The sequence below is a fragment of the Leptidea sinapis genome, chromosome 36 (genome assembly GCF_905404315.1).
Source record: "Leptidea sinapis chromosome 36, ilLepSina1.1, whole genome shotgun sequence".
Lineage (NCBI taxonomy): Eukaryota > Metazoa > Arthropoda > Insecta > Lepidoptera > Pieridae > Leptidea > Leptidea sinapis.
In genome coordinates, this window is record NC_066300.1 from 6,721,716 (window position 1) to 6,746,349 (window position 24,634).

At 34.0% G+C, this 24,634-nt stretch overlaps 2 protein-coding genes across 3 annotated transcripts in view; one reads left to right on the top strand and one right to left on the bottom strand.

Annotated features, from left to right (window-relative positions):
* Nucleotides 1–579: 579 nt before the first annotated feature.
* LOC126975452 (nischarin) lies at nt 580–14,869 on the top strand. 2 transcript variants are annotated; one of them, XM_050823364.1, is made up of 4 exons: nt 580–1,185; nt 6,331–6,577; nt 7,476–7,590; nt 11,413–11,560. In XM_050823364.1, exons 1-3 carry the CDS (start codon nt 745–747, stop codon nt 7,508–7,510), a joined length of 723 nt encoding a protein of 240 aa, XP_050679321.1. In that variant the 5' UTR covers nt 580–744; the 3' UTR covers nt 7,511–7,590; nt 11,413–11,560. The 2 variants fall into 2 exon arrangements, with proteins under 2 accessions (XP_050679321.1, XP_050679320.1); XM_050823363.1 differs by having other exon boundaries at nt 583–1,185; nt 7,472–7,590; nt 11,413–14,869.
* Nucleotides 14,870–15,702: 833 nt separating this feature from the next.
* The window catches only part of LOC126975439 (eukaryotic translation initiation factor 2-alpha kinase), a 34,269-nt gene continuing 25,337 nt past the window's right edge, over nt 15,703–24,634 (bottom strand). The window contains exons 12-15 of the mRNA XM_050823329.1: nt 22,306–22,467; nt 21,254–21,464; nt 20,337–20,530; nt 15,703–19,112 (exon numbers count right to left, since the gene is read on the bottom strand). Coding sequence (XP_050679286.1) covers nt 18,981–19,112; nt 20,337–20,530; nt 21,254–21,464; nt 22,306–22,467 — 699 coding nt within the window. The 3' untranslated portion in view covers nt 15,703–18,980. The remainder of the gene's footprint in view (nt 19,113–20,336; nt 20,531–21,253; nt 21,465–22,305; nt 22,468–24,634) is intronic.

The following is a 24,634-nucleotide window of genomic DNA, read 5'->3' on the forward strand; positions in this document are numbered from 1 at the left end:
TAAAATAATTCACAAAGCGTATTGATAAATCCCACTATGAAAACTTATAAATACTAATAAACTATCGAATAAAATAAGTTTTGTGTTTATAGCTATCATAGTTTTATGATAATATAAACAATTCAAATAAAAAAGACTATTTTTCAAAAATGAAATCTATCGAGATTTTTTTTCGTAATCGTGTTTTCGATTCAGCGATAATTTAGATAAAGAAATGAAGATAAACATGTCAAAAAATTGGAACTGTAGTATTTGTAGAAGTATTTTAAGTAGATTTTTAAAAATGTTACTTTTTAGGACTATAGCGCCTTAATATTATTGACATCAAATAAACAATAAATTCTAGATAGGTTCGATGCAGATGAAGGTAGATATTGATTTGTTTGAGGTGCGGGCGACTGCCGTGTTTCAATGTAATTTATTTAAATTGTACTTGTTCAACTTGAGTCCAATCCTGACTGATATTGTCTGTGTAAATCACAGTACCCTGTGTAAATCAGCCTTTAGTTTTACATTTGTCATTTTTGTCAAGTGTCAAATGTCACTACCAATTGCTAAATTTTGGATTAAATTAGTCATTTAGATTCATAATACATATTTCATAACAAAAGTAATGTGTATTGCTATTGTGTGTGTTTTGTTAGCGACCTGATTTTTTTTTTATGTTTAACCTATATTAACTCATCACAATGTGTTGTAGAGTACTATTTTAAACGAAATTCATCTAATAATAAACATAATATAATGGCTTCATTTATCAACCACAAAAACGACACTACGGTTACTGTAGAAGAAGCAATTACAAAAGACAGTGTTACATATTATAAAATAATCGTTAAAGTTAGTTTTGTGCAGTGGGATGTATGGCATCGGTACAGTGATTTTGTAGAGCTTCACGACAAACTTGTCAACAATTACGGCGTAGGTAAAGATTTACTTCCGCCCAAGAAGGTCATCAGAAATAAGACACCAAAGTTCGTGGAAATAAGACGGGAAGCCCTCAATGAATATCTTAAGAATGTATTCAGTTATCTGAGCCTAACACTACCTTCTGAGTTTGCTCATTTCTTAGACTTCCATCTATATGATATATTTTTCTTGCTGCAAGACCTTGCTACAAAGTTATTTTTAGAGGGTGATAAACTGTTGCAAACTGAAAAGTCACACAAATTTACACCTTTACAGGTATGATGTATATTTTAAGTTAGAGATTTAAGGTTCAACTTGTTTGATTTTAATAAATTAACTATAGTAACAATGTTTACAATTTTAAAGTTAGTAACATTTCAGTAAAAGTACTAAGAAAAGTAATTATAATTTACACATTTTACAAATAGTATTATCTATCTATATGTTTGCACCTACCCTATTATGAACCTGGCACCCTTAAATCAGTAGACAGGGTCACTAACCACTGGGCTATCAATCTATATGAGTTGTCCAATAATTAATGAAATAAAAAAGGTCAGTGTTACTACATTATTAGTGGATAGTAAAATGTGAATTAAAAGCCAATGTTTGGTAGATTTTTGCCATGCTTTCTGAGCAGTGCAACATGCAATAAATAGTAACGATATAAATTTAAAATTATTTTATTAATTATATCACAGTACAAATGGAAACTGTGTTATAGAATAAATAATAGGCAACACTAATCCAGTCAAAAATTACTAAGAACTAAATTCATATAAGTTTTAACCTTTCCATTCCCAGAAACTATGTCTCAGATCAGCATGATTTTGGCACGCACAGAGTTCTATTAAAGCATATTATTTTATGTGTATTAATAAATTGGTTATACTGGGTGACCGAGAAGTTGATGTCCAAAGCTAAAATTTGAATTTGGCTCATTTTATTGCCAAATGTTCTGGGAAGTTTTTATAAATAGAAGCCATAGGCTCCCCATTTTTTTTTTTTTTGATACCTTGAACATTTTCATGAATTTAGCTGGTTATCTTGAATTTACGACTCAATTCTAAACTAGTTCCGCATTGTCTAAACTATTCATAGTTTTTTATGTGGTTATTGCAACTGTAGTGAATAATTATCAACAATAAAATTAACTAATAGCGTTCAATAAAATTAGAAAAATGTCATAAACCACAATTAGGTGAAATCTTATCTCCTAAACTACGCAATATCGTAGAACATACATAGGAGTGATTCGGATACTCATCACCATGAGGCTTTCAAATTTTAGATTTGGAAGTCAACTTCTCGGCCACCCTGTATTTAGGATGATTTTTGTGTAATGTATCTGAAAGCTATTGAAACAATAAGCTATAAGACCATGTTTTGCATGGTGTTATAGCTTGCTTAAACCATCATATAAATAAAGGGTTAGAACTTGGTGAGAGAATAGTGTGCTGTATGGCACTTACGATTTTGGAGTATCCGAATCTGGTAAAAAACATGTGCCCTAGGGGCACTTGCCAATTTCGAAAGGCTAAAGTCAATAAGAGTATAAGAAAAAATACTGATTTTTATAGTTGTATAGTTTTAAATTTTAATATATATTTTAATTAGTCCTTAATCGTATTAAGTGCTTAAGAACTTTTTTTTTTTCGAGAGGAGTAAAATACATTTACGTATTGAAGACCCCGAAACGGGGCCCATATGTCGGGCTCATCTGTGCTGCTAGCCCTGAAGGCTTTTACAATGGTAAAAAGAAAAACTTTCTTGTGCTATATAATATATGTAATAAGTTTAAAGTAGGGAACCATGGCACATGAGATAATTAGTTAATTTTAATTTTAACACTAAAACCTCAATGGCAGTGACATTATTAGCAAGCTGTATTCAAATAAGTATATAAAGTTTTGCTAGCCCAATAACTCCACAGTCTTCACTTAAAAAAAGGTTATTTAGGGACATATATGGACATGCAGTGGGTCACTATGCCTCCAATAAGGTCATAAGGTCATGTTTGATATTAGCAATTAATGTAGTTAGACTGATAAGATGTACATATTAAGCTCTATATTCAGGATTCATTAATAAAAAAATATCCCGATAAATAAAACAAATTATGTTTATGAACTCATATCAATTACAGTTTATTATATAATCTCACAGGTGGTTGCATTACACTCATTGATCAGGTATTATACATAATGCAGACTGTCAGTTTGTATAAGTGCTTCAAACACTTGTATGTATTATGTAAATAATTAAATTCAATGTTTATTAATGTAATAATTGCGGTCTTTATTGTATTCTGTTATGTAGACCTATATAGATATAGATAGATAGTAATTTACTAGCTGCTGCCCATGACATCCTGAGCGAAAAGCCCCACTCCCATTGCGGCACACAGAGAGGCTAAAGTGTATGTGATTGTGTCCATGGACATGCTAAGCATCAATTGACGTCATTGATACATGAGTAGCATGCTCGAATACGCGCTGACATAGGTCAACACTGTCAACTGAGCTATGCAATAGTTGTACATAGTCATGGGTTCATATTCCTGTATATTGTGTGCTGCAGAGGAAACATAGACCTAAATTATCAAACAAATGTATCCACGCAGCTAAAATATGCCGCGTGCTCAGGCACAGCATGCGCAAATACTATTCCTGTGTGTAGTGTAACAATATACATATTGGCTACATATATAGCAGAACAACATATATAGGCTATATATGTTGTTCTGACCTCTTATTAAGTTATTCATGTAAAATTTGAATTATATTTATTCAGTCACTTCTATAAACTAATTTTTTACCTTCGGTATTATTTGTAGAACACAGATCAAGTATTTTTTAAAAGAATCCGCTCTTAGTTTTTACTTTGTTACGATTTTATTATAATATAATTACTTATATATATATATATTAATATAATTATACAATTCTAATCAAAATGGCATAGTTTTACTGTTGTTCACTATATAGATACAACATAATATCTCATGCTTATTGAATAACAGGTAAAACATGGTAAATTTGTGATTGGCATTGACCTGATTATTGCGGGACCAATAACAATATTATTTACGTAAAAATAACGCAATATGTGCAGTTTATATATACAGCTTAGTAGACTGATTCTCTAATATATAACTATTCAGTTAAAAGAAAAGGCAAGCATCCTGATGGAGTGACCCGGGGGGTGTCTTTTAGTTTTCACTGGTGTGAATCGCGACTTGCGTCGATACTCTGGCTGCTTCTGCTTCTCATGTCCAAGTTACGTCATTTGGCGCTGGGACTGCTGCTTCGACTGCCGATGACAGCGAACGTCGCAAATATGTCGGTCTCAATGAGTTGCAAATCTTTATGCCGTTTGGTGTCGAGACACTTTGTGTGTGGGGCCCACAGGTGCGGAGAATGTACAAAGTACTATCTTCGCGCAGCTATTTCGGTCAACGGAGCAGCCTAGCTATCCAACGCGGAAATGCTGCTAGTATTCTTGGTACGCTTCCTCGTAATGATAGTTTTATTTTAATGCTTTCATGGTATTGTAAATATAGTTATAAGATTTGTTTTGTTTGAATAAATAATCACTCAATTGAGTAATATTATCACAATTGAAATAATGTTATTTAAGGTGGCACTTATGTAAATAGTTTTTGGAACATTTTCTGATTCCATATGTGTACCCATTACTATTTTATTCAACAAATCTCTCTATGCGGGTGTTATGCCAGATTTATGGAAAATGGCTTATATTACTCCAGTGCATAAAAAGGGGGCTAAGACTAGTATATCAAATTACCGTCCAATTTCTAAGCTTTGTATTATATCTAAGGTTTTTGAGAAAATCATTTATAGTCAGGTTTATCCTGCACTAAGGCAAGCCTTTAGCCCCAGTCAGCATGGTTTTCTTAGAGGTCGCTCGTCTGTCTCTAATCTTGCACTTCTTAATAATTATCTAACTGAAACAATGCAGCAAGATGTCCAAGCTGATGTAATTTACACCGACTTCAGTAAGGCATTCGACCGAATACGGCATGACATCCTTCTTAATAAGCTCTATAATATTGGTATCAGCGGTGACTTGTTAAGATGGTTTTCCTCCTATATTCATAATCGCACTCAAGCTGTTGTTGTCAGTAATTATATATCAGGGTGGGTACCCATATCGAGTGGCGTTCCTCAGGGTTCCTTGCTTGGCCCTCTATTGTTCGCAATATTTTTATATGATGTTGATACTTGCTTACGTACCGCCAAAATATTGTGCTTTGCTGACGATATCAAAATTTACAACAAGGTATCGTCACTAGATGATGCAATAGCTCTACAAGAAGACCTACACCGATTGCAAAATTATTGTGACGATCATAGCCTAGAGCTAAACCCATCAAAATGTAGCGTAATGACATTCACGCGTAAGCGGCATCCTATAATTTTCAATTACCAGTTGAAATGTGAGAATGTGCAGAGAAGTAGTACAATACGAGACCTTGGTGTTTTACTTGATTCGAAACTATTATTTGACCAACATATAAATTTAACTATATCTAAAGCTATGAAAGCCCTTGGATTTATTATAAGAAGCTCGCGTGATTTACGTCAAGTCAAGACACTGAAGATATTGTACTGCACCTTCGTTCGTGGTCACTTAGAATATGCCTCTCAAATCTGGAATCCTTTGTATTCTACATATATTTCTCGAATAGAAAATATTCAAAAAAAATTCTTACGCTTTCTATGCTACCGTACTAACGACAGATACAATTCAAAGTCTTACGAACAGCATTGTAAAAAGCAACATTTACTACCGCTTGAGAAACGACGTATGATCTCTGACATTGCTTTCCTCTTGAAAATAGCTCAAAATAAGGTTGATTGTCCAGATCTTCTTTCGACAATTTCATTGAGAACTTCGTCAACTGCACTACGCTATAGCCGTTTATTGTATATACCTCAATCATCTACTAACTACCGGAGCAATAGTTATATCTTGCGAGCTAGCACCACCTGTAATAAACTAAGCAGTGAAATAATTAATTTGGATATTTTTAATACATCTGTCAAAGCAATGAAACAATGTATCATGAAAACTTTTTGAATCCTAACCTGTGAACATCAAGTGTGCTTATTATTAGATTATAATTTTACATGTTTACTCTTTATAATTTTGCTTCTTACTACTTCTATTGTCTATTAGTGAATATCTGTGATTAGCTCTAAGTTTCTATTGTATTTTTATTTTGTGTAAATAGCTGTTGATATTCCTTGAAATAAATAAATAAATAAACATTTTGCCTAGTACCTTAGTACCATTTCACTTTATGGAAAGCCACGCAGAACAAACTAAGTCGGGACTTTGGGTATGCCAGTTTATATTGTACATCATTCGTTCCTAATTTTTTTATTTCTTTTCCAGTTACATGCAATTAGTGAAAGATTTAAAATGGCCTGCCCGCCAACAGAGCGACAAGATCAGATGTATGACTTCAGCCACATCCTAGACTTTTGTTCTCAAGTGCGTTCACTGAGTGTCGAGGGTAGTTATGAAAAGCTCGGCACCAGTAATATAGTACCCAATGAGCTCAAGTTTGATCTAATACCATTTAAGTCGCTGATGGATCTAAAGATTCTCGGTGTGCCAATGGCTTGTATTCAAAGTGTGGGTAAGTAATAGCTCCAATAAAATATGTACTGAGTAGATGAAAATAAAAAGCATAAGTACTAACGTCTTCCGACTGAAATGATGATTATAGGTACCAACTCCGATGTGCGGATTTATAAATATGGTAAAAATCACACCAAAAGACACAAATTAGGTCGGAGTTTCTAATTTTCTGCCAATAATAAAAAAAATGTATCTATAAATATTAATAATAAGATATATCTGTGTGAAATACTTAGTAATTAAGAACGCGAATACGGCGCGAAACCATTACCGTTTCTCCACACACATCAATCACCCAATGGCAAGCGAAAGGTATTCCTTCTTTCTCACTCGCCGCGCCACACATTCTCTTTCGCTCCATAAACGATTTTCTTAATGACACCACGGACTGGGATTAAAGCGAACACCCTCAGGCTCTTTAATTATTAATGTTTATTGTACGATATTACATTGTAATCCATATTTTATATAAAAAAAAGACCGCTGAGTTTCTTGCGCCCATTCTTCTCAGGTCTGAGGCAGTCTCTTTTGAATGGGTGGTAGATTTTGACGTTCAATAAGTGATTATAAATCCTATTTTGAATAAAAATATTTGAATTTGAATTTGAATAGCTTTTTGAAATATTGAATAAAATTATGTTATAATAATAAAATTAAATTCATCTTATGTTTCATAGCTTATAGAAAACTTGTCTGTATATAGTTTTCACAAGCATTGGATACCTATACTAGTTCGCATGTGAAATTCCCCAGTATCCGAGGTTGAAATGAAAAAAGTGCAATATTAATAATGTGATTGACAGTTGATCACTTACCAAAACTAAAGAAGTAAGAAGTTAACATGTAAAATCCAAACTTAGTAGGAATAATAAGTAATAACATGATTTGTCAGGTAGTCTCCGGGATTCCCTGGGAACTCTATCCGTGGTGATTGCGTCTGTGTCGTCGCTCAACGAGTTTTTGCTGGTCGATGTGCTGCATAAAGATCCCAATAGCATCACCGATTCAATGGTAATTATTACTTGGTTTTCATTATATTTTAATAATTATTTATGCAACGGTTGTGTAATAAGGGGTATTAAAACACGAATGTGGATTTATCACACGAGGCGAAGCCGAGTGTGATAATAGTATCACATGAGTGTTTTAATACCTAATTATCAACAGTTGCATACAAGACTTTATACCCATACTATGAATCCTCTAAAAGATTCTGAAACAGTTAGTCCTAGTAGTAACCTAATATCATCCATTACTGATTATATACAAATAAACTAAGTATTAATGAAAAAAATATTTATTTTAGTAGTAATTCACAGTTTGTATAGTGCAATAATTAAAATTCACTTGAATATTTTATTCTTTTGCAGCCTTTAAAATGAATCGCTAATTTTTTGTAAACAAAACAATAAAAATATCAAAGAAAAATGGCGGGGATTCGAATAACCTACTTTTTTTTACGGCGCACGACGTTCTGGTAGTGTGGAACGCGCGTAAACGCAAATGTTCTTTTTTTAAAATTCATACAGATACCACGCATCGTGCATCAAGAATGTGAGTGTCTGTTCAAACTCTTTGAGCATGAAGGGATTGAAAAAAAAATAGGAGTGTTGTTATGAAATTCAGTACAACATTACAACACTCGTTTGGATGATGTAATGGTTATTAGAACATTAGGTGTTTTAATATTGGCAATAAGCTAACTGTTTCAGAATCTTTAATAGAGGATTTAAAGCATCGGTGTAGATAAAGAATTAAAACAGTTTGTGTGTGTTGACGGTTGTCTTCACTACATATGCTACAGAACTTGTTCGGTTTCGAAAGTTAATAATGTCTTTGGTACTTCTTTAGTATGTTTTCCAATATACCGTTTCCCTACATTTTTATATTAGCCATGACATGTCTTACGTTATTTAGATCAACAGTTATATGAATAAATCGATTAAATTTTGAAATTTATTTGCAATAAATCCAGAAACAGCTTTTGTGTAATTTATAAAAATTCAATTAAACAGAATATTTGACATGTTATGGTAGTTCCTTAATAACAAAAAATTAAAATGTAAAAAAAAATCGATAGGGCAATAAATAAAGCAAATTATCTTACAGCGAATGTCGGAGTTCGGATATCTTGTTTTTATCAATACCAATGCATGACTTGTATTATTTAAATGCAGGCAGTATGCAAAATACAATCGCAAAGCGCGGAGTATTTGTGATTACTCTCAATGTCCTATTGCATTATGCAAACGCTTTTTAGAGTTCCGTAACTGAAAACGCATTACTATTGCTTCGCATTACGACCATCTATCTGTGACTCGGCCCAACTCTGAGACATAACTTATCTAAAGTGCTTGTAATCAGTCATTATACACTTCTTCAAACCCTTGTTGTGATGCATTAATAGCTGTAGTAGTAGTACTGGACAGTTAGGTCTACTGCCTACTAAAAGGTATGATGTCAGACGAACATGCTGGGCAAGAATATCAGGACCCTGGGAAGCAGGCGTTATTGTATGTATGAGTTACAGTGAGACTGGGAACCTCTTTTTCAACACCATACGCTGTTGACATGTATAGGCCTATTATCATCGAAGTGTTGCCGACTTTTTAGGTACGAAACGAGCTATTCTAAGGTACCCTACCAAATTCCTAGAAATATCGCGCAAGGTCAATATCACAATTTGGTTGTTCGTGGAAAAAAGTTCCTTGAAAACTGAACTGTGTGCGATGATGGAATTAGGCGGCAGATATCAGGTCCAACAACTCTATGGAACACTTCTAGTTTTTATCCGGTAGGGTACACAAAATGAAGCGTCGTCTAACAACAACGCCAATGCTAAGCGATCGAGCTGTTCACAGACTAACAGCTCTGGGTTCCACTCGGACAAATGATTTGAGCATATTGACTTGTTGATATGCATTTAATTAAAGCAATTTGATCTAATTGGTTTTATGGATTAAATAACCTGTTGCAGATCCACTTTTCTGCCAAAATGCCAGATTTTTCAACCCATTATGTTATTAGAATAGAAGTTTAGTAAATTTTGAATATTATTTGCATTATAATCAAAATACATTGCAGTTTAAATTAGAGTTCAAGCTAAGTTATCGCTGTTTAGAATTAGGTTACACATGCTCTTGATAACTAGTTCACGAACAACAGATGTGGAACTAATTTTATGTTAATGTATTTGTTTATTTAGATCAGATAGAACTATGAACACTAATTACTATTCAATGACGTCCTTCAAACGGGAACTTACTTATAAAATTTACGTGAAGTAAAAGTTTAAGATGGAGGCTTTTTTTTTATGGAATAGGAGGACAAACGAGCGTACGGGTCACCTGGTGTTAAGTGATCACCGCCGCCCACATTCTCTTGCAACACCAGAGGAATCACAAGAGCGTTGCCGGCGTTTAAGGAAGGTGTACGCGCTTTTTTTGAAGGTACCCATGTCGTATCGTCCCGGAAACACCGCACAAGGAAGCTCATTCCACAGCTTTGTAGTACGAGGGAGAAAGCTCCTAGAAAACCGCACTGTGGAGGACCGCTACACATCCAGATGGTGGGGATGATGTCCTAACTTGGAATTATTATATATCCTATATTTAGGTAAGATTAGGTTCCTAAGGGTAATCAATTGAAACCCTTTAATTCTTAAAATTTTCGTGAAATATTTTTAACTTTGTAGTGCTAAAACCTGACCGCTTTCTCACTACACTCACACCGATGAAGGACCTACGAATGGTCCGAAACTAGTTGGTACCAACACCGATGAATCTAGAGTAAAGCCGATTAAGTAATTAAATAAATAGATCACACTGTTGATCCTGTTCTTATTAGAAGTGCCGCTGTATAGTCAAATTATATAAACAGAGAATACTGCCATACGAAAAAAAAATTTAAATGTGTGCTGGGACACATAGTAGAAAATATATCCTCAAAAAATATATATCCAAAAACAACATTCCATAAAATATTGTTTAAAAATATTTAAAAAATGAAATAGTATGCATATTTCTGTCGCATTCTTTGCCGGCTTCATCCTACACATTTTTGTATTTGTGTCTCTTACCTGTCGTTTTTTCCGTTGCATCCGGTTTGAAATCACAACGATTCTAAAGAAGTTTCACTTCAAAAACTTTTTCGAATTTAGTATTCGAACAAACATATGTATACCAGTAGTTGCTCGTTGCATTCCCAACTAAAGGTTAACAGAGAAGTAAAGAAGAAATGTTTAAGTAGGAATAACAGAGAGAGTTGTAGACTGAAACATGGAGGGCAAGCCTGTGTCAGCTATTAAGTTGGCATAGCGACATCCCATTTTGCACGGACGCACGCAAAGAAAGGGAAGATATTAGTACTATTGTACATTGTAACGGGTTCTGTCATCTGCCCCAGCTTTGTATTTAAGTCTTGGTATGTCTTACCTATATTTATGGCCTCTATTTTTGTGGCATACATTTATTTGTGCCTTTACTGCAGTATATTTTTGATCAATGGACCAATGTTTAGCAGTTACTTTATATACAATGATTTAATTTATACTATTATACCACAAATGATGCAAAAAAGAACACTGGGAGAGATTCTTGTGCTGCCACATAGAACTCTCTCAGACCGCCATTTGTTTCCAAAGAGGTGGTTGACGTCAAAATGAAATCGGAGGGAATTAATTTTGAAAATTTAAATGATATGTGAGTTTCAACCAAGGAGCTTACGGTAAGCACTTGAATTTAAAACTCGTCAAAATCAGCCTGTCAATGTGATTGTTAAAATGTTTACTTTTGGTGCCTACGAAAAATTAAATAGCCTTTTTTATGTTTCTAGATGTGGAAAAAGTTGTCAACGATAAATTTCTCCAGTAATAACATTAACAAGGTTGACTGGGCGATACGGCTCGTCCCCAAGCTGCAGCATCTCAATCTCTCTTCCAACAAGCTCACCGAGCTGTGCGACATCTCCTGCCTTCACGAACTGAAGATGCTCAACCTATCAATGAACAGGTTCTCAATCTGCAACAACTGGCACGAGAAAATCGGCAACATCGTCAAAATAGACCTATCCCAGAACAAGGTTGAGTCTCTACAGGGTTTCTCTAGATTGTTTTCTTTGGAGAGTTTAGATTTAAGCTGTAATTTGATAGCTGACATTGAAGAAGTCCAGCATATTTGTAGGTTACCATGCTTAGAGTATCTCTGGCTCACGGCCAACCCCGTCGCTACTTCCATAGACTATAGAGTGAAAGTCTTAGAGCAATTCAATGATAGGATGTCCGAGATATGTTTGGACAATGAAAATGCATCCAATAAAGAATTGGATACGGCTCGAGTATTGCAGGCTTTGAGGGTGGTCAAAGAGGGAAAACTGCCGAGCTTTTTGGAAAATAATAATACAACACACAGCTTTAAGAGATGACTACTATGAAACAAATTGATGCCTAAGTATTGTTGATGCTTTATAATATGCAATAATATTATTATTTTTTTATTTGAATTGATTGTTAGTTCATTTGACTTTGATTTAACTTGCTTTTTGCAATTATTATAGAAGAAATTATTTGACAAAGATGATATACCAGATGAGTATCATTATCTAGTGTAAGTTTAAATAAACCAGAATTTGACTTAGGTGATAAAATATGTCATTGTTAATCGTAAGAAGCCTTTTTTAATTGTTTTGTATTTTCTGTTTGTTTGGAGGGTAGAAGTAAAAAAAAACCTTTTCTGTGTAACCTAGAGTTAAAATGGGAATATCAAGATGGCACTAAACCATATTGGGTGTTTTTTCAATGTGGTCTACAAAATAACGATATAATATCATTTGTTTTATTTTTCTTTATATACTGTAGGCTCTAGTAGGTTTCGTTGGGGATATGGAACTTTTATTCCTTCTTACGGCTCGATTTTTCATATATATGACTCCATACCTCTCATACAGTGTCATACCCACATAATACACCCTGATACTTCCAGCATAGTGCCTATTACTAAACAGATGATTTTGATCATATTACATTTTTATATACACTATGATGTAACCATACATATATTTCAAATAATTTACACAATTTTCACTGAGGATTGCTCAAAATCATCACACCCTAAGCTTTTTCTAAATACAACGCAATATAATTACTACAATTTATTATAAAGATCAGCAAACACTTGCATATTAGAAATAAGAGTATTATATATATTACCGGCTATTTCTCGGATGCAATATATTCGAGTCTCTTATACCAGTTGTAGGTATTATTATATGTAAAATATATTATGAGTTAATAAGAAATTAATTAATGTTGAGACATTCCAAAGTGCTCTGTACATTTGGTACAAAAATGTATTGCTAAAATTTTGTGATATGGTTTTATTATTTAGATTATAATTTAATTTAGACGTATATATAGTTCATTATTGATCGAGTTTTTGATTGTGTAAGTATTATAGTTTACTTAAACAAAGTTTCGAGAAAGTTTTGTTTTGTTTAACTCTTTCACTCATAGATTAATATATCAAAAGTTGACCACGCTACGATAAAAGATGTATTTTTCTACGTAACTATTTTGTATAATACCTGTGTAAAATTAATTAAACAGATAAGTATAAGTGTTGACAGTATTGTGTTTCTGATGTGATTTATTGAGCTTTACAAAATAATATGTATGTTTATACTTGATGCAATATTATACATTAAAAATAATTATATAGATAGTTTGTACTTGTACCTACACTAATAAGTAGATATTTATTTAATAAATATTTTCCTAATTGTAGTTATTTTCGTACATACGTATTGTATACTTAATCTGTGTTTTTAATAAACGCGAAGTAAGGTTATTCCAAATTTAAAACTGTCTTCTACAGAATTACATGAGAGGGAGAAGTAATTTTAAACTTGAAGTAACTTTACATTGAGTTTATTAATAAGACACAATTTGTTTATCTGAGAAAACAGTGTTGATGTCGCGCACGATTGATGAAGCAGTATTACCGATATCGCCGTCTTGCTTGCACTTACAGAACTAATAAATAGTTGATAATTTCAATGTTTTCCATCTGGAACTGGTAGAAATCTCGGTAAATACAAACATTTATATGATGAATGATGTTTGTTTCAGAGTCTGTGTATGATTATAGATGTACATCATGTATTTATATATGTTAAAGTAGGCATATTATCATTTTAAATAAGTTTAACGAAAACGTAAGGTTAATATTAATGATTTAAAACATTTACATTCGTTATCCCCAGAACCTCACAAAAACATATGTTCTTGATAATTTTTAACTCGCCACAAAAATATCGATTTGCGAGACCTTTTAATTCGTCAATTATTATCTATCGTCGATATTAACCTTGCGTGTCAACATATGAATAGGCCGCCATCTTGGTGACGCCGGTTCTAGGCATAGAGCCATGTGGGGCAAGTGTGTGCTTTGGGTAACGGTGCCTAATCCCATGTGTTTGTAATTAATTGCGCACAGTTATCCCCCTTGAGCCTACTCTACAAATAATACCAATCAGATGTTCGTTTGCAAACAGACTACTTACTGCTGTAAAGAGTATAAATAGTTGTCAATAGTCATAAGCATACTTGTTTCTTCTACATTTATAGGATTGTGTGATGGAATTTATTTGTATTTTTAAGTATGTATATAAAAATCTTAAATTGTTATTTATTTATTATAAATTTGACTTTAAATATACTTGCTTTTTGATAGATAAATAGTCTAATACATTGTGGTGAATCTTAAAAGATTTACTTCATTTTACACACTAGAGTGGTTTTTTTAATATATATTATCATAACGGCACACTGCTATATGTGTAGAAATGAATAGTTTCTATTTGTACTCTTTTCTCTTGCTAAACCTAAACATTCATCTATATGTTGCGATAGTGATATTCATGTAATCATCAGATTATAAAAAACAGTCTTAGATTATTTATATAGAATACGAAAGCTGTGAACACGTCGAAAAAAAAGTTGAGTTTCGAGTTAGTTAAACCTTCATTTTGAGCAATGTTCACACACTCACACAAATCGCGAGTGTAAGACGTAGCTTGTCACGCACACTAAAGTATTAAACCTGGCCTGTATTAATCGGTTGTCTAACAGCAAGAGGAACTTATCTAGACGTATAAATTATCCAAGCTAACAGCATGAAACGTAAATAAATACGCAGAAGTTTGAATGTGCGGCTGTTAATATTAAAGCTTTAGTGTTAAAATGTATTATTTTTTAAGTATTATATCAATTATAAATAATATATTTCTGTAATAATTTGTTTTTTAATAATTACGTGCACTACCCATGTCCATAATTTATAACAGTTGACTCCCATTTATATTAATTTCAAAAATAAAAGCACATATATCATACAAAATTAATATAATTAAAATAATAAATTGAAGTATCTACAATAAAATATTAACATACATTGGTAATGACATAAGATAAAGACACTGGTTATAGTCGTAGTACATAATTTAACTTAAGTACTAAAATAATAGGTCGGGGAAATATTCTTTTAAAAAGGTCATTCATAAGTTTAAAAAAAATGTATTTCCATCTTATTTGTTTTTCTTTGATATTTCTGTTCTTTGAATGAAAGTGCTCCGGGGAGCTGATCGGGTTGATTCCAGCGGCCGAATACCACCACCGGACATTACGCAAAATACCACCCGCATCACTTTGACGTCCGGAATTCCACAACCGCTCGTTTTCATGAAATGTCTTGCCTCGCACAGCCAAGTTGTGGACTCAATTACCGGCTGCTGTTTTCCCGAACCGATACGACTTAGGGACCTTCAACAAAAGAGCATACTCCCACCTTAAAGGCCGGCAACGTATCTCTTCTCTTGACACCTGTTGCGGATGTCCATGGGCGGTTGCCTTACCACTCTCCATCCCGTGAACCTCTTGCCCGTTTGCCCCCTCTTATATAAACAAAACTAAATGCGCGACCGTCCCACGGGTTGACAGACGGTGTCGGGGAATTAAAGATGTCAGCGGGTAGCGGGTGGTGTTGCGGGGAAGGACATGTGACTATGAACAATCTTAATTCTTCCTGTAATGTAATTCTGTAGTAACAAAGGTAAGATAAAGACAAAAAGTTTTAAATTTGGTATAACTTTACTGCGCGTTTATTTAACACAGTATGCAAATTTATTGAAGTAGGCGTTACTTTGCGGAAATCCATAATTATACAAATGATTTAAGTTTTCTTTAGTGTTAATTCCGCCAATATTGATTGATTTTAAAGAGACTCTAATTTGCGTCTCGTGCCAGATTTTGGCGAGACAACACGTCCTGAGGATGCCTCGTGTAGAGGCGAAACACGTGTCGAATTGTTTAAAAAACAAATATTGGCAGAATTAACACTAAAGAAAACTTAAATCATTTGTATAACACAGTATGAGTTTACCGGCGGGCAGAACCATCGATTCAGATCTATAATGCCAACAACTGATGTGATTAAAGAAAGAAATTAAGAGAAAAGAAAGGGGCCGGAATTGATCAATAGTGGTGTGTTCAATCATCACTCGCTTTTGTCTTTGAAGTGTTATTGCATCCGCCACATAGCTCTTGCAATTTAAAATTTGGGTCTCTTCAGAATTCTTTCAGAAGTGTTAGTAACATCGAGAGAGGACTGTCAAATTTACTAATGGCGTTTTTCTGATAATCCAAAATTTCTACAACAACGGGATTATGTCATTAACAACAAGAAGACAAAATTCATCGAACAGAATGGCACATTTATACTGCAATTATACGTAATTGAAAAAAAATGTCTTGAATTTTCATATAAAATGCGAAGGAACTTTTTCCCCAACCTTTTATAAGATGCCCGCTTTCAAGTATTCTAGACGTTAGTTAGTTGTTACATAAATACAATATACATTATTTCATAGCCTACCAAATAACTTAGTACGAATTTCCCGTAAGATTTGTTTTCCTCAAACCGGGTTTAACTAAACAATGGTCAATTATTGATTGGAGTACAATAAAAACTTAACTAGTGGTTAGCATTAGCTATGAGCATAATATTCAAACAGGTAAAACTCTGTCTTAGATCATTTATATTTCTAGATGGACTGTTACAGCTGTGAAAACGTCGAAAATCGAAGTTGATGTTGATAGTTAATCTCTATTTTGAGCAATTCATGCACACTTACACAATGTGACATACAAATCGCGTCAAGTCACACACACTAAAGTAATAAACCTGGCCTGTTTTCATCGGTTGTCTAGCAGCAAGAGTCTTGTATCTAGACGTATAAAATTATCTGAGACCTCTGTATAAAAAAAAGTTGACGTGAATAACCTAAAGTTTATCTGATATAAATGATACAAAATAAAAGATTTTAAATTAAAACCTCAAGCCCCCTTTGTAAAGTTATTCTAATTTCTAAGTTTAATCAATATTAATGACTAATTGGTATGAAACAAAGTGTTAGTAATTTAATAAAATTTAAAAAATAATACATTAACACCAACAATCCATTTCAAATCCAGTCTTTCTAATTAATACTAATATTAATATTGCTATTACTAGCCAGTTCAGAGGGATATTTTCCAAGAATAACAAGTAACCTCTTGACTACATAAATAACTATCACTTATTATTTAATAACATTAACTTGTAGTATGTAATACAAAATAATCATAATATTTTATAAATAGCCACTGAGGATGTAGGAACGCTCGTAATATCTCAAAATGTCATTAGATGCTACAGTTAAATTAATAATGCGCATACAGATCTTCGCCACTTTTCGGCAACGGTCGTATTTCCCGACCGTCGGGAGACGATATCTATATAGAGTGGTAAAATGCATTAATTTTGTAGAATTATATTACAATAATAATAACAAGAGGGGTGTGTAATAGGAGCTCTATATAATTCCACATAGACTGAACACGTGCAGTCGGCACCAATACTTGAAGACGACTGACTGACCGGCTACCACAGCCGACCGCCCGATTTGTTTTCGTATTGTGAACACATGATTTGACTCCTATTTCTATCGCACAAGGTGCAAAATACAAGTGCATTGTTTAGGGCTCTTACGATTAAATGATTCGGGTGTTTCCGGGAATAAGCCCATTAGCGAAGATCTGTATGCGCATTATTAATTTGGGAGCACTGTACTTCGTTCACAAATCGCTCTATGTTATGTTTCTTTAAGAAAACAGCATATAAAGAATTAGAATTAAACCTAATTTTAATATTATGTCAATAACACTTAATACATATTCAAAGTACAAACTTTGCTTAGTAGGTATAGCCTTATAAAAATATAATTTTAAAGTGGTATCATACCCACAAGTTACCCAAAGGTTTTTTGTGTTAATCTCTAGCTTTGTATCAAAGACAGAATTTCATCTTGAGTCACACACGAACGGACAGAGTGACTTAAGTTTTATTAAATATTTCAACATTAACATGACTTTTCTTGCATCTTTTATTTGTTAGTATCATCAAAGAAAATATAGTTAAAATAATCCAAAGCTAAAATAAAGTACTCGGATAACATAGTTAGAATCAAGGACACTTATAAAAGACCAATTTCAAGTAATTAAAAAAAAAAAATATACATTTAAAAATCATCGCCATATATCTTAGTTAAGAGAAGATTGATCAAGAAAGAATTAAAAAAGAAGATTAAAACATCTATGGTTATGGTTTTGTAAAGTGGCTTAGGTACCATTCAGTGCAGCCCTGTTTACTGCGACCAATGTGATCTATTGTGATAGCCACTGTTAACTATAGCTCACTGTTAAGATTGATTCTTTTCATGAATCTTATTGTCTTTTGCAGTGAGCTGATGTATCTGAAGTGCTTGAAGAATTGGACTTACCAAAGAGATACTATGTTTACGCATTAAAGGACTACTTCAACGACAATTCCATTTGCCCGACTGCTTCATGTTGAATGTTAGGCTGAGATTTATAGAACGTACATAGACTTTGCTCACGTAAAACTTAGCTGAGTGTGATAAAACGAGAACTTGACTTGAGGCTATCTTAGCTTAAGCTCAGCTTAATTTTAGTTGTCAAATGACTAAACTAAAAAGAAAATAAAGATTATGCTAAGCTTACACTAAGCTAAGTATTACGTAAGTAAAGTCTGAGCAAACAAACAAAAATATTTTTATTTCGAAGATAAATTGCATTACACTTGAAATATTTCATATATTTCTTCGTTCAGAAGGCAGATTTCCTTAGAGAAGAACGAGCAAGAAACTCTAAGGTTGCTCTTTCGGAAACTGAATGATATTATAGATTCTTTACAAATCATTTCAATTAGAATATATTCAAAGTGTAAGTTCGCTCTTTAGTTCTTAGCCTAAAAGCTCTTGAGGGATTGGAGTGGAGTCGTGTGATGCAGCTACCTGGTCGGGGGCAGTGTGAAGTGCCACCGGAGGTCGGTCTGTTGGTAGAGAGGAGCTCGAGCCCGCACGCCGCTGGCAGTGGGACGCTGCTCCGGGTCCTCGCTTAACATCAGCTTGAGTACTTCCGTCTGGAAACAGACTAACATTGTATTAAGGTACGGACAGACGTGCTCAAAAAAAGCGTGCTTTTAAGTATGCTTAAAGTTAGCATGCTCATGCAACTGTTCACATTTGCCAGCAATAAGCATGCTTGCTTAAGCATACTTATAAATATTGAGGGTTCAATTTTCGCTTTTATTTTAATTTGACGCAAAAACAGTCGCCCGTCGCGGATCGAGATCAAATCGATAATAGCATGCTAATAAGCAAACCTGTTCAGACGCGCTCAGAGCACGCCCCCTTCTACCCGCGCCTCAGGTAACATGCTCGAAAATCAAACGTCGGTTGATTTTTAAGCACGCTCTAAATAAGTATGCTCATTATAGTACACACGTGCTACTAATGAGCACATGCTCAATAAAAGCATGCTTTCGTGCTAGTAATGGGCACGTCTGTCCGTACCTTTATTAGTGCTACACTTTCATGCCAAGACCATCAAAGATATTTATTTTACCTGTAGGACACAAAGTGCCACTCGGGTATGTCAATAAGAAACAAAAATCGAAACTTATATCTTTGACGACCTGTATAGCCGAGTGGTTAGCGATCCTACCTACTAAGCTAGAGGTCCCGGGTTCGAATCCCGGTAGGTGCAAGCATTTATATGATGAATATGGATGTTTGTTTCCGAGTCATGGATGTATTAAATATATCATTGTCTTGTAACCCATAACACAGGCTATAGATGCTTAACTTGGGGAAAGATAATTTGTGTAAAGTGTGTCAATATTATATTTATAAAAAAAAATGTTTACCTATTGCTATTCACGGTAAAACTTAATGTATACTGGGAAAAGAACTGCAAAGAAAAAGCCAGCACAACATTAATACAATTTTATTGAACAGACTCGAATTACATTTTTTGTTGGTTGCCTGCCATGTTGCACTGAGCAGTTTACTCTCACCTTGCTTGTCATTAATAGTATAGTAAGCCTTTTATGCATAATTTTATGGTCAACTAAAACTTGTTCAATAGGAGTTCTTTTAAGCTACAGGTATTGTGTTGCCCCAGAAACGGGTTAGTAACTTTAACATAGCTTGCTGATATCAGGCGCCAGTTTTTTTCTTGTTGTATTCAAGTTATGCAAAGAAGATTTTTTTTTAATTATGTGACATATTTATTCATCAGATGCTTGCATCACAAAAACGGGATCGTTTTGTTGTTGTTGGATAACTGGTCTCCACGTACGCACCTCGCTGGGATGGCTGGTCTCGAAGTGCGGCGGGTAGTGACCGTCGCGGAGGCGTGTGAGGCAGGCCACCCGCTCGGCCTCCGTCCCGAACGGATGGAGCAGCTCAAACAGCACCAGCCCCAGGGAGTAGATGTCCACCTTGTAGCTGTAGGGCAGACCCCGCAGCTGTTCCGGAGACATGTACAGGTGGGTGCCTGCTCAACACCAACACTGAAGATATACTTACACACTTACAGAATATGAGTCACATATATCAACGAAAATTGACATGATTGAGTATGATTCAACTATGACCACATACGCATATTCATAGTCTCTAGGAGTTTATATATATTATCCAATAACAGTACCTACTGAAGAACATTTCTATGCTGTAGTCTGTGTGTTTCCCTTTATCTGATGATTGCTAGATTTCCGATGGCAGATAAATAATTTTTTTCTTAGTATGGTTTTAAATCAGTGATAAAAACACCGAAGAATCAAGTAGAAGACTAAGGATTGGGCTATACTCAACAGCAATTAGTACTGCCCTGTTTAATTACTAGTAAACTCATTAACTTTTAGCGTTCCACAGGCTCATAAATACCAAGGCGAGGAACGTAACGTATGGCCCAACGACGATTACTATAAAAGACAATATGAAAAATTTATGGATAATCTTATAGCTTTCAGATACATTCACTGAAATTATCTTAACTATAAGCATTATTTTGCTACACGTAAAATAATACACATAGATACACACGCGCGTAAAAATCGCGCCTTTAAAATCGCTCGGTAATCAACTGAGCTGAAACTTAGAGGCATTGACTCGCAAGGGAAACATTGAGTGTTTTATGGGACTGTTAATATACCGGCATTCAGACCCTATCAAGGTCACACCGCTATTTCACTGCAGATATATAGGTGCTACGTACCGACTCGATGTGTATGTGGCGCGTGAAGGTCTACCTCCGCAGCGCCTTCCTGGGAGGTGTCAGTCATGGTGGTGACCAGCCCGAAGTCACCGACTTTCACTTTGCCGTCGGGCGCGAAGAAAATATTGCTGGGCTTGAGGTCACGGTGTATCAGTCCAGCGAGGTGAACATAATCTACCGCTGACACTATCTGACTGAATAATGTCTTAACCTAAAATTTTATATCGTTATAGTTGATAAAATTTAGCCCCTACCCTCACAAGTGCTGATTTTTTTCTTCTTTTTACATTATTTGTCAGCAGGTCTGTATTTAAATATTATGTCATTTTCGACTCAAGTATTTCACATAAGTGCCGATACACTGATCTTTTTTGGTAATTAAAAAGTAATAATAATAATACTTTATTTCATTTTCTTTTACACTCACTGCAAATAACTTAAATTACAAAATGTACAATATTTATTACATAATACCAATTATTTACATCTTGACCCCGAAACTAGTTAAACCTGTATCTTCGGGGTCAGTGATTCCTCGACACATGACAATGACAAACGAAACAAAATTAAAAAAAAAATAAATGTGAATGTGTGTGTGTGTATGTGTGCATGTCTGTATGTGTGTGTGTGTGTGTGTGTGTGTGTGTATGTTAATTAGTAAGTTAGCTAGAGTTAAGCGCTCCTTCATATGCCTTGGTATTCAATTTTACAATATAATACCAGGCAGTATAGAAGAATTCTCTGAGCACAAATTCAAGAAATATATTAATGCTTCTTTGACAAAGAAGGCTTCCTATTACTATAGATATTATAATATATACTATAGAGTAAAGTCATAGATAATGAAGCATGGTTTTTGTCTGGTTCTGCGCCGGCGACCTAAAATTGTATTATATTATATTATATTAAATAGGCTAAGTTGTGGAATTTCTTATCAGTTACTCCCCATGTCAAAACTGAAGCAGCTTCATGACGTAAGCCTAGTGTTGTTGCAATATGTTACGATATTGTCAATCCCTATGGTAAATAAATATATTTCTATTTCTACTAACATTGAGCCGCCTGGAGTCCCAAGTCCTGTTGTTCCTGAGCCAGTCGTGAAGGCTGTCTCTCAGACACAGCTGCATCTGTATGTACAGATACATCTTGCTGTCTCGTGGACAGGAGTCCGCACTGCGCACGCACATATCCAACGACCAGTGGCGTGTGTGTCCCTACAAAAAAATTATAAAAATAGCCAGCCAAGAGCACAAAGTGTTTCATTTCATCGTACATGATAATATGATACGATGTACTTTTCAAGCGGTTTTGTAATTAAACATATTTTTAAGCGACTTCAAAAAAGAAGTAGGTACTCAATTCGACTGTATACTAACTGCCTTATTCATAATAAAACGCTTTTCGAAGGTATAATAGCTTTAAAAAGCTAAAATTCCTTAATCATATTCGTTAGATAAATCTCCCATAACTAATACGTCTCTATAGAACGCAATGTTGCCATTTCGTACCAAAAAACATGATTTTAACTCATTTAATGAGGAATTGTCAATGGAAACAGACATCTTTTCAATGTCAATGGTTTGTCAGTTGTCAAAAGTCGATGGTAAAATAATTTCAAACTTCAAAAATCAAAGATGAATTGAAGTCTGTCAGCTGTCAATCTATGACTGATATCCAACAACTTTGAGCGGGTAGCTATTTATCACATTATATAACGAACAGCTGATAGATGTCGGCCATTATTGTTTTTGCTAAAAATAGCTTTAAAGAAGGGTCCTAGCTACTATAAGTCACGTCAGCTTTAGCGAAGAGTTAATGAGCGTTTTAGCTCTAATATGCGATTATAAATACCATTTTTTAACAAGCGTATATAAGCGATGTGTTAAATCCTCGCTAAGTCATTATGAATAAGACAGTTAATGTTTGTAACCTCAGAACTTTCGACTGGGTGAACCAATTTTGATAATTTTTTTTTTATTTAAAACCTGGTGCTTCCCTACTAATTGTAACATTTATATTGTCGTAATTATTTAATTGACTTTTAGGTATTCCAATTTGTTTTCATTTCATTTTCCTTAGGACAAGCTCTAAAAATAAGTTAATCATTAAGTTGTAGAAGAATACGCAATAATTTTTTTACTTTTCAGTGTATAATATATTGTTTTAAATAATTTTTTATTTAAGTCGGTTGCATTTTTTATATTTTTTTTTATTTGCAAGGCATAAAAGGCATTTATTTTCTCAAAATTGATTCCTTTACAATTCTTTTTGATGTCATTTCTAATAACTACTAGATACTACTACCGCTTCGGAAACAAATGGCGCTCTGGGAAAGAAGAAGCGGCGTAAGAAACTCTCCCAGCATTCTTTTTTTGCGCTCTTTTCAATAAAATATACAATATTGAACAGTCATTTCTATCGCTATAAAATAATCACAATCAATTCCCAGGCTGTCCGATCATTTAGATATTCAGCAGTGGAGTAATTGGATTTACGACAGAGTCATTTTTTTATAAAACATTTAAATTTATTTATAGATAATGCCTGAACAGTGGCTGGGACTTTATTATAGAAGTGTATACATTTACCCTTAAAGCTATTATGTATCTTATGAGTCTTCTATAATCGATAGTATTTCGAAATGCCGTATACTGGGATCCAAACTGATGGAACCAACTGGAGTATTTATCAGATCTTTAGGTAGGGAACATAGGCCTTTATATAAAATTGCATAAAATTGTATTCTTTTTTTGACTAGTTGTTAATATTACCTATCTAATTTGTATTTAAAATATCATTATTGTAATACAGAACCTACAATTTTTTTATAACTAGCAAGCTACTACAATAATATTATATTCGATTCTACATAAAAATAATCTGATAAATAGTTAACAACTGTAGCTAATCTACCAACTATAGTTAGATAAAATTAAGTTTGTTTTTATCTCCTCAGAAAGTTAGAATGATATAAAGGTTCTAATTAGTTACTCATTATAAAACATTCTTTCAATTTGATCTCTGAACGACGGGGGACACATCAAAGCCAAAACAAAATTGTTGTTTTTATTTAATTCCGAGCATTTTCATATTTATTCACCTTTTAAGCCTTCTCTGGACTTCCACAAATAATTCAAGACCAAAATAAGCCAAATCGGTCCAGCCGTTCTCGAGTTTTAGCGAGACTAACGAACAGCAATTCATTTTTATATATATACTAGTGGACCCAACAGACGTTGTCCTGTACACACGTCTTAAATTTGCAAAATCTGTCCAGCCGTTAAGAGGAGTTCTTATTTATATGGACGGAGAGAATTATATTATATGGACGGAATTGAGAGTCTAAACCAATCTCAAATTCACTGAAACAAACAAAAAAAT

What these genes read in the sequence shown, in the direction of transcription:
- LOC126975452 (XM_050823363.1), top strand. Translation starts at nt 745, where the DNA reads ATGGCTTCATTTATCAACCACAAAAACGACACTACGGTTACTGTAGAA. An exon ending in ACAAATTTACACCTTTACAG is followed by an intron (nt 1,186 to 6,330) that starts GTATGATGTATA and finishes TTTCTTTTCCAG; the next exon opens with TTACATGCAATTAGTGAAAG. An exon ending in ATAGCATCACCGATTCAATG is followed by an intron (nt 7,591 to 11,412) that starts GTAATTATTACT and finishes TTATGTTTCTAG; the next exon opens with ATGTGGAAAAAGTTGTCAAC.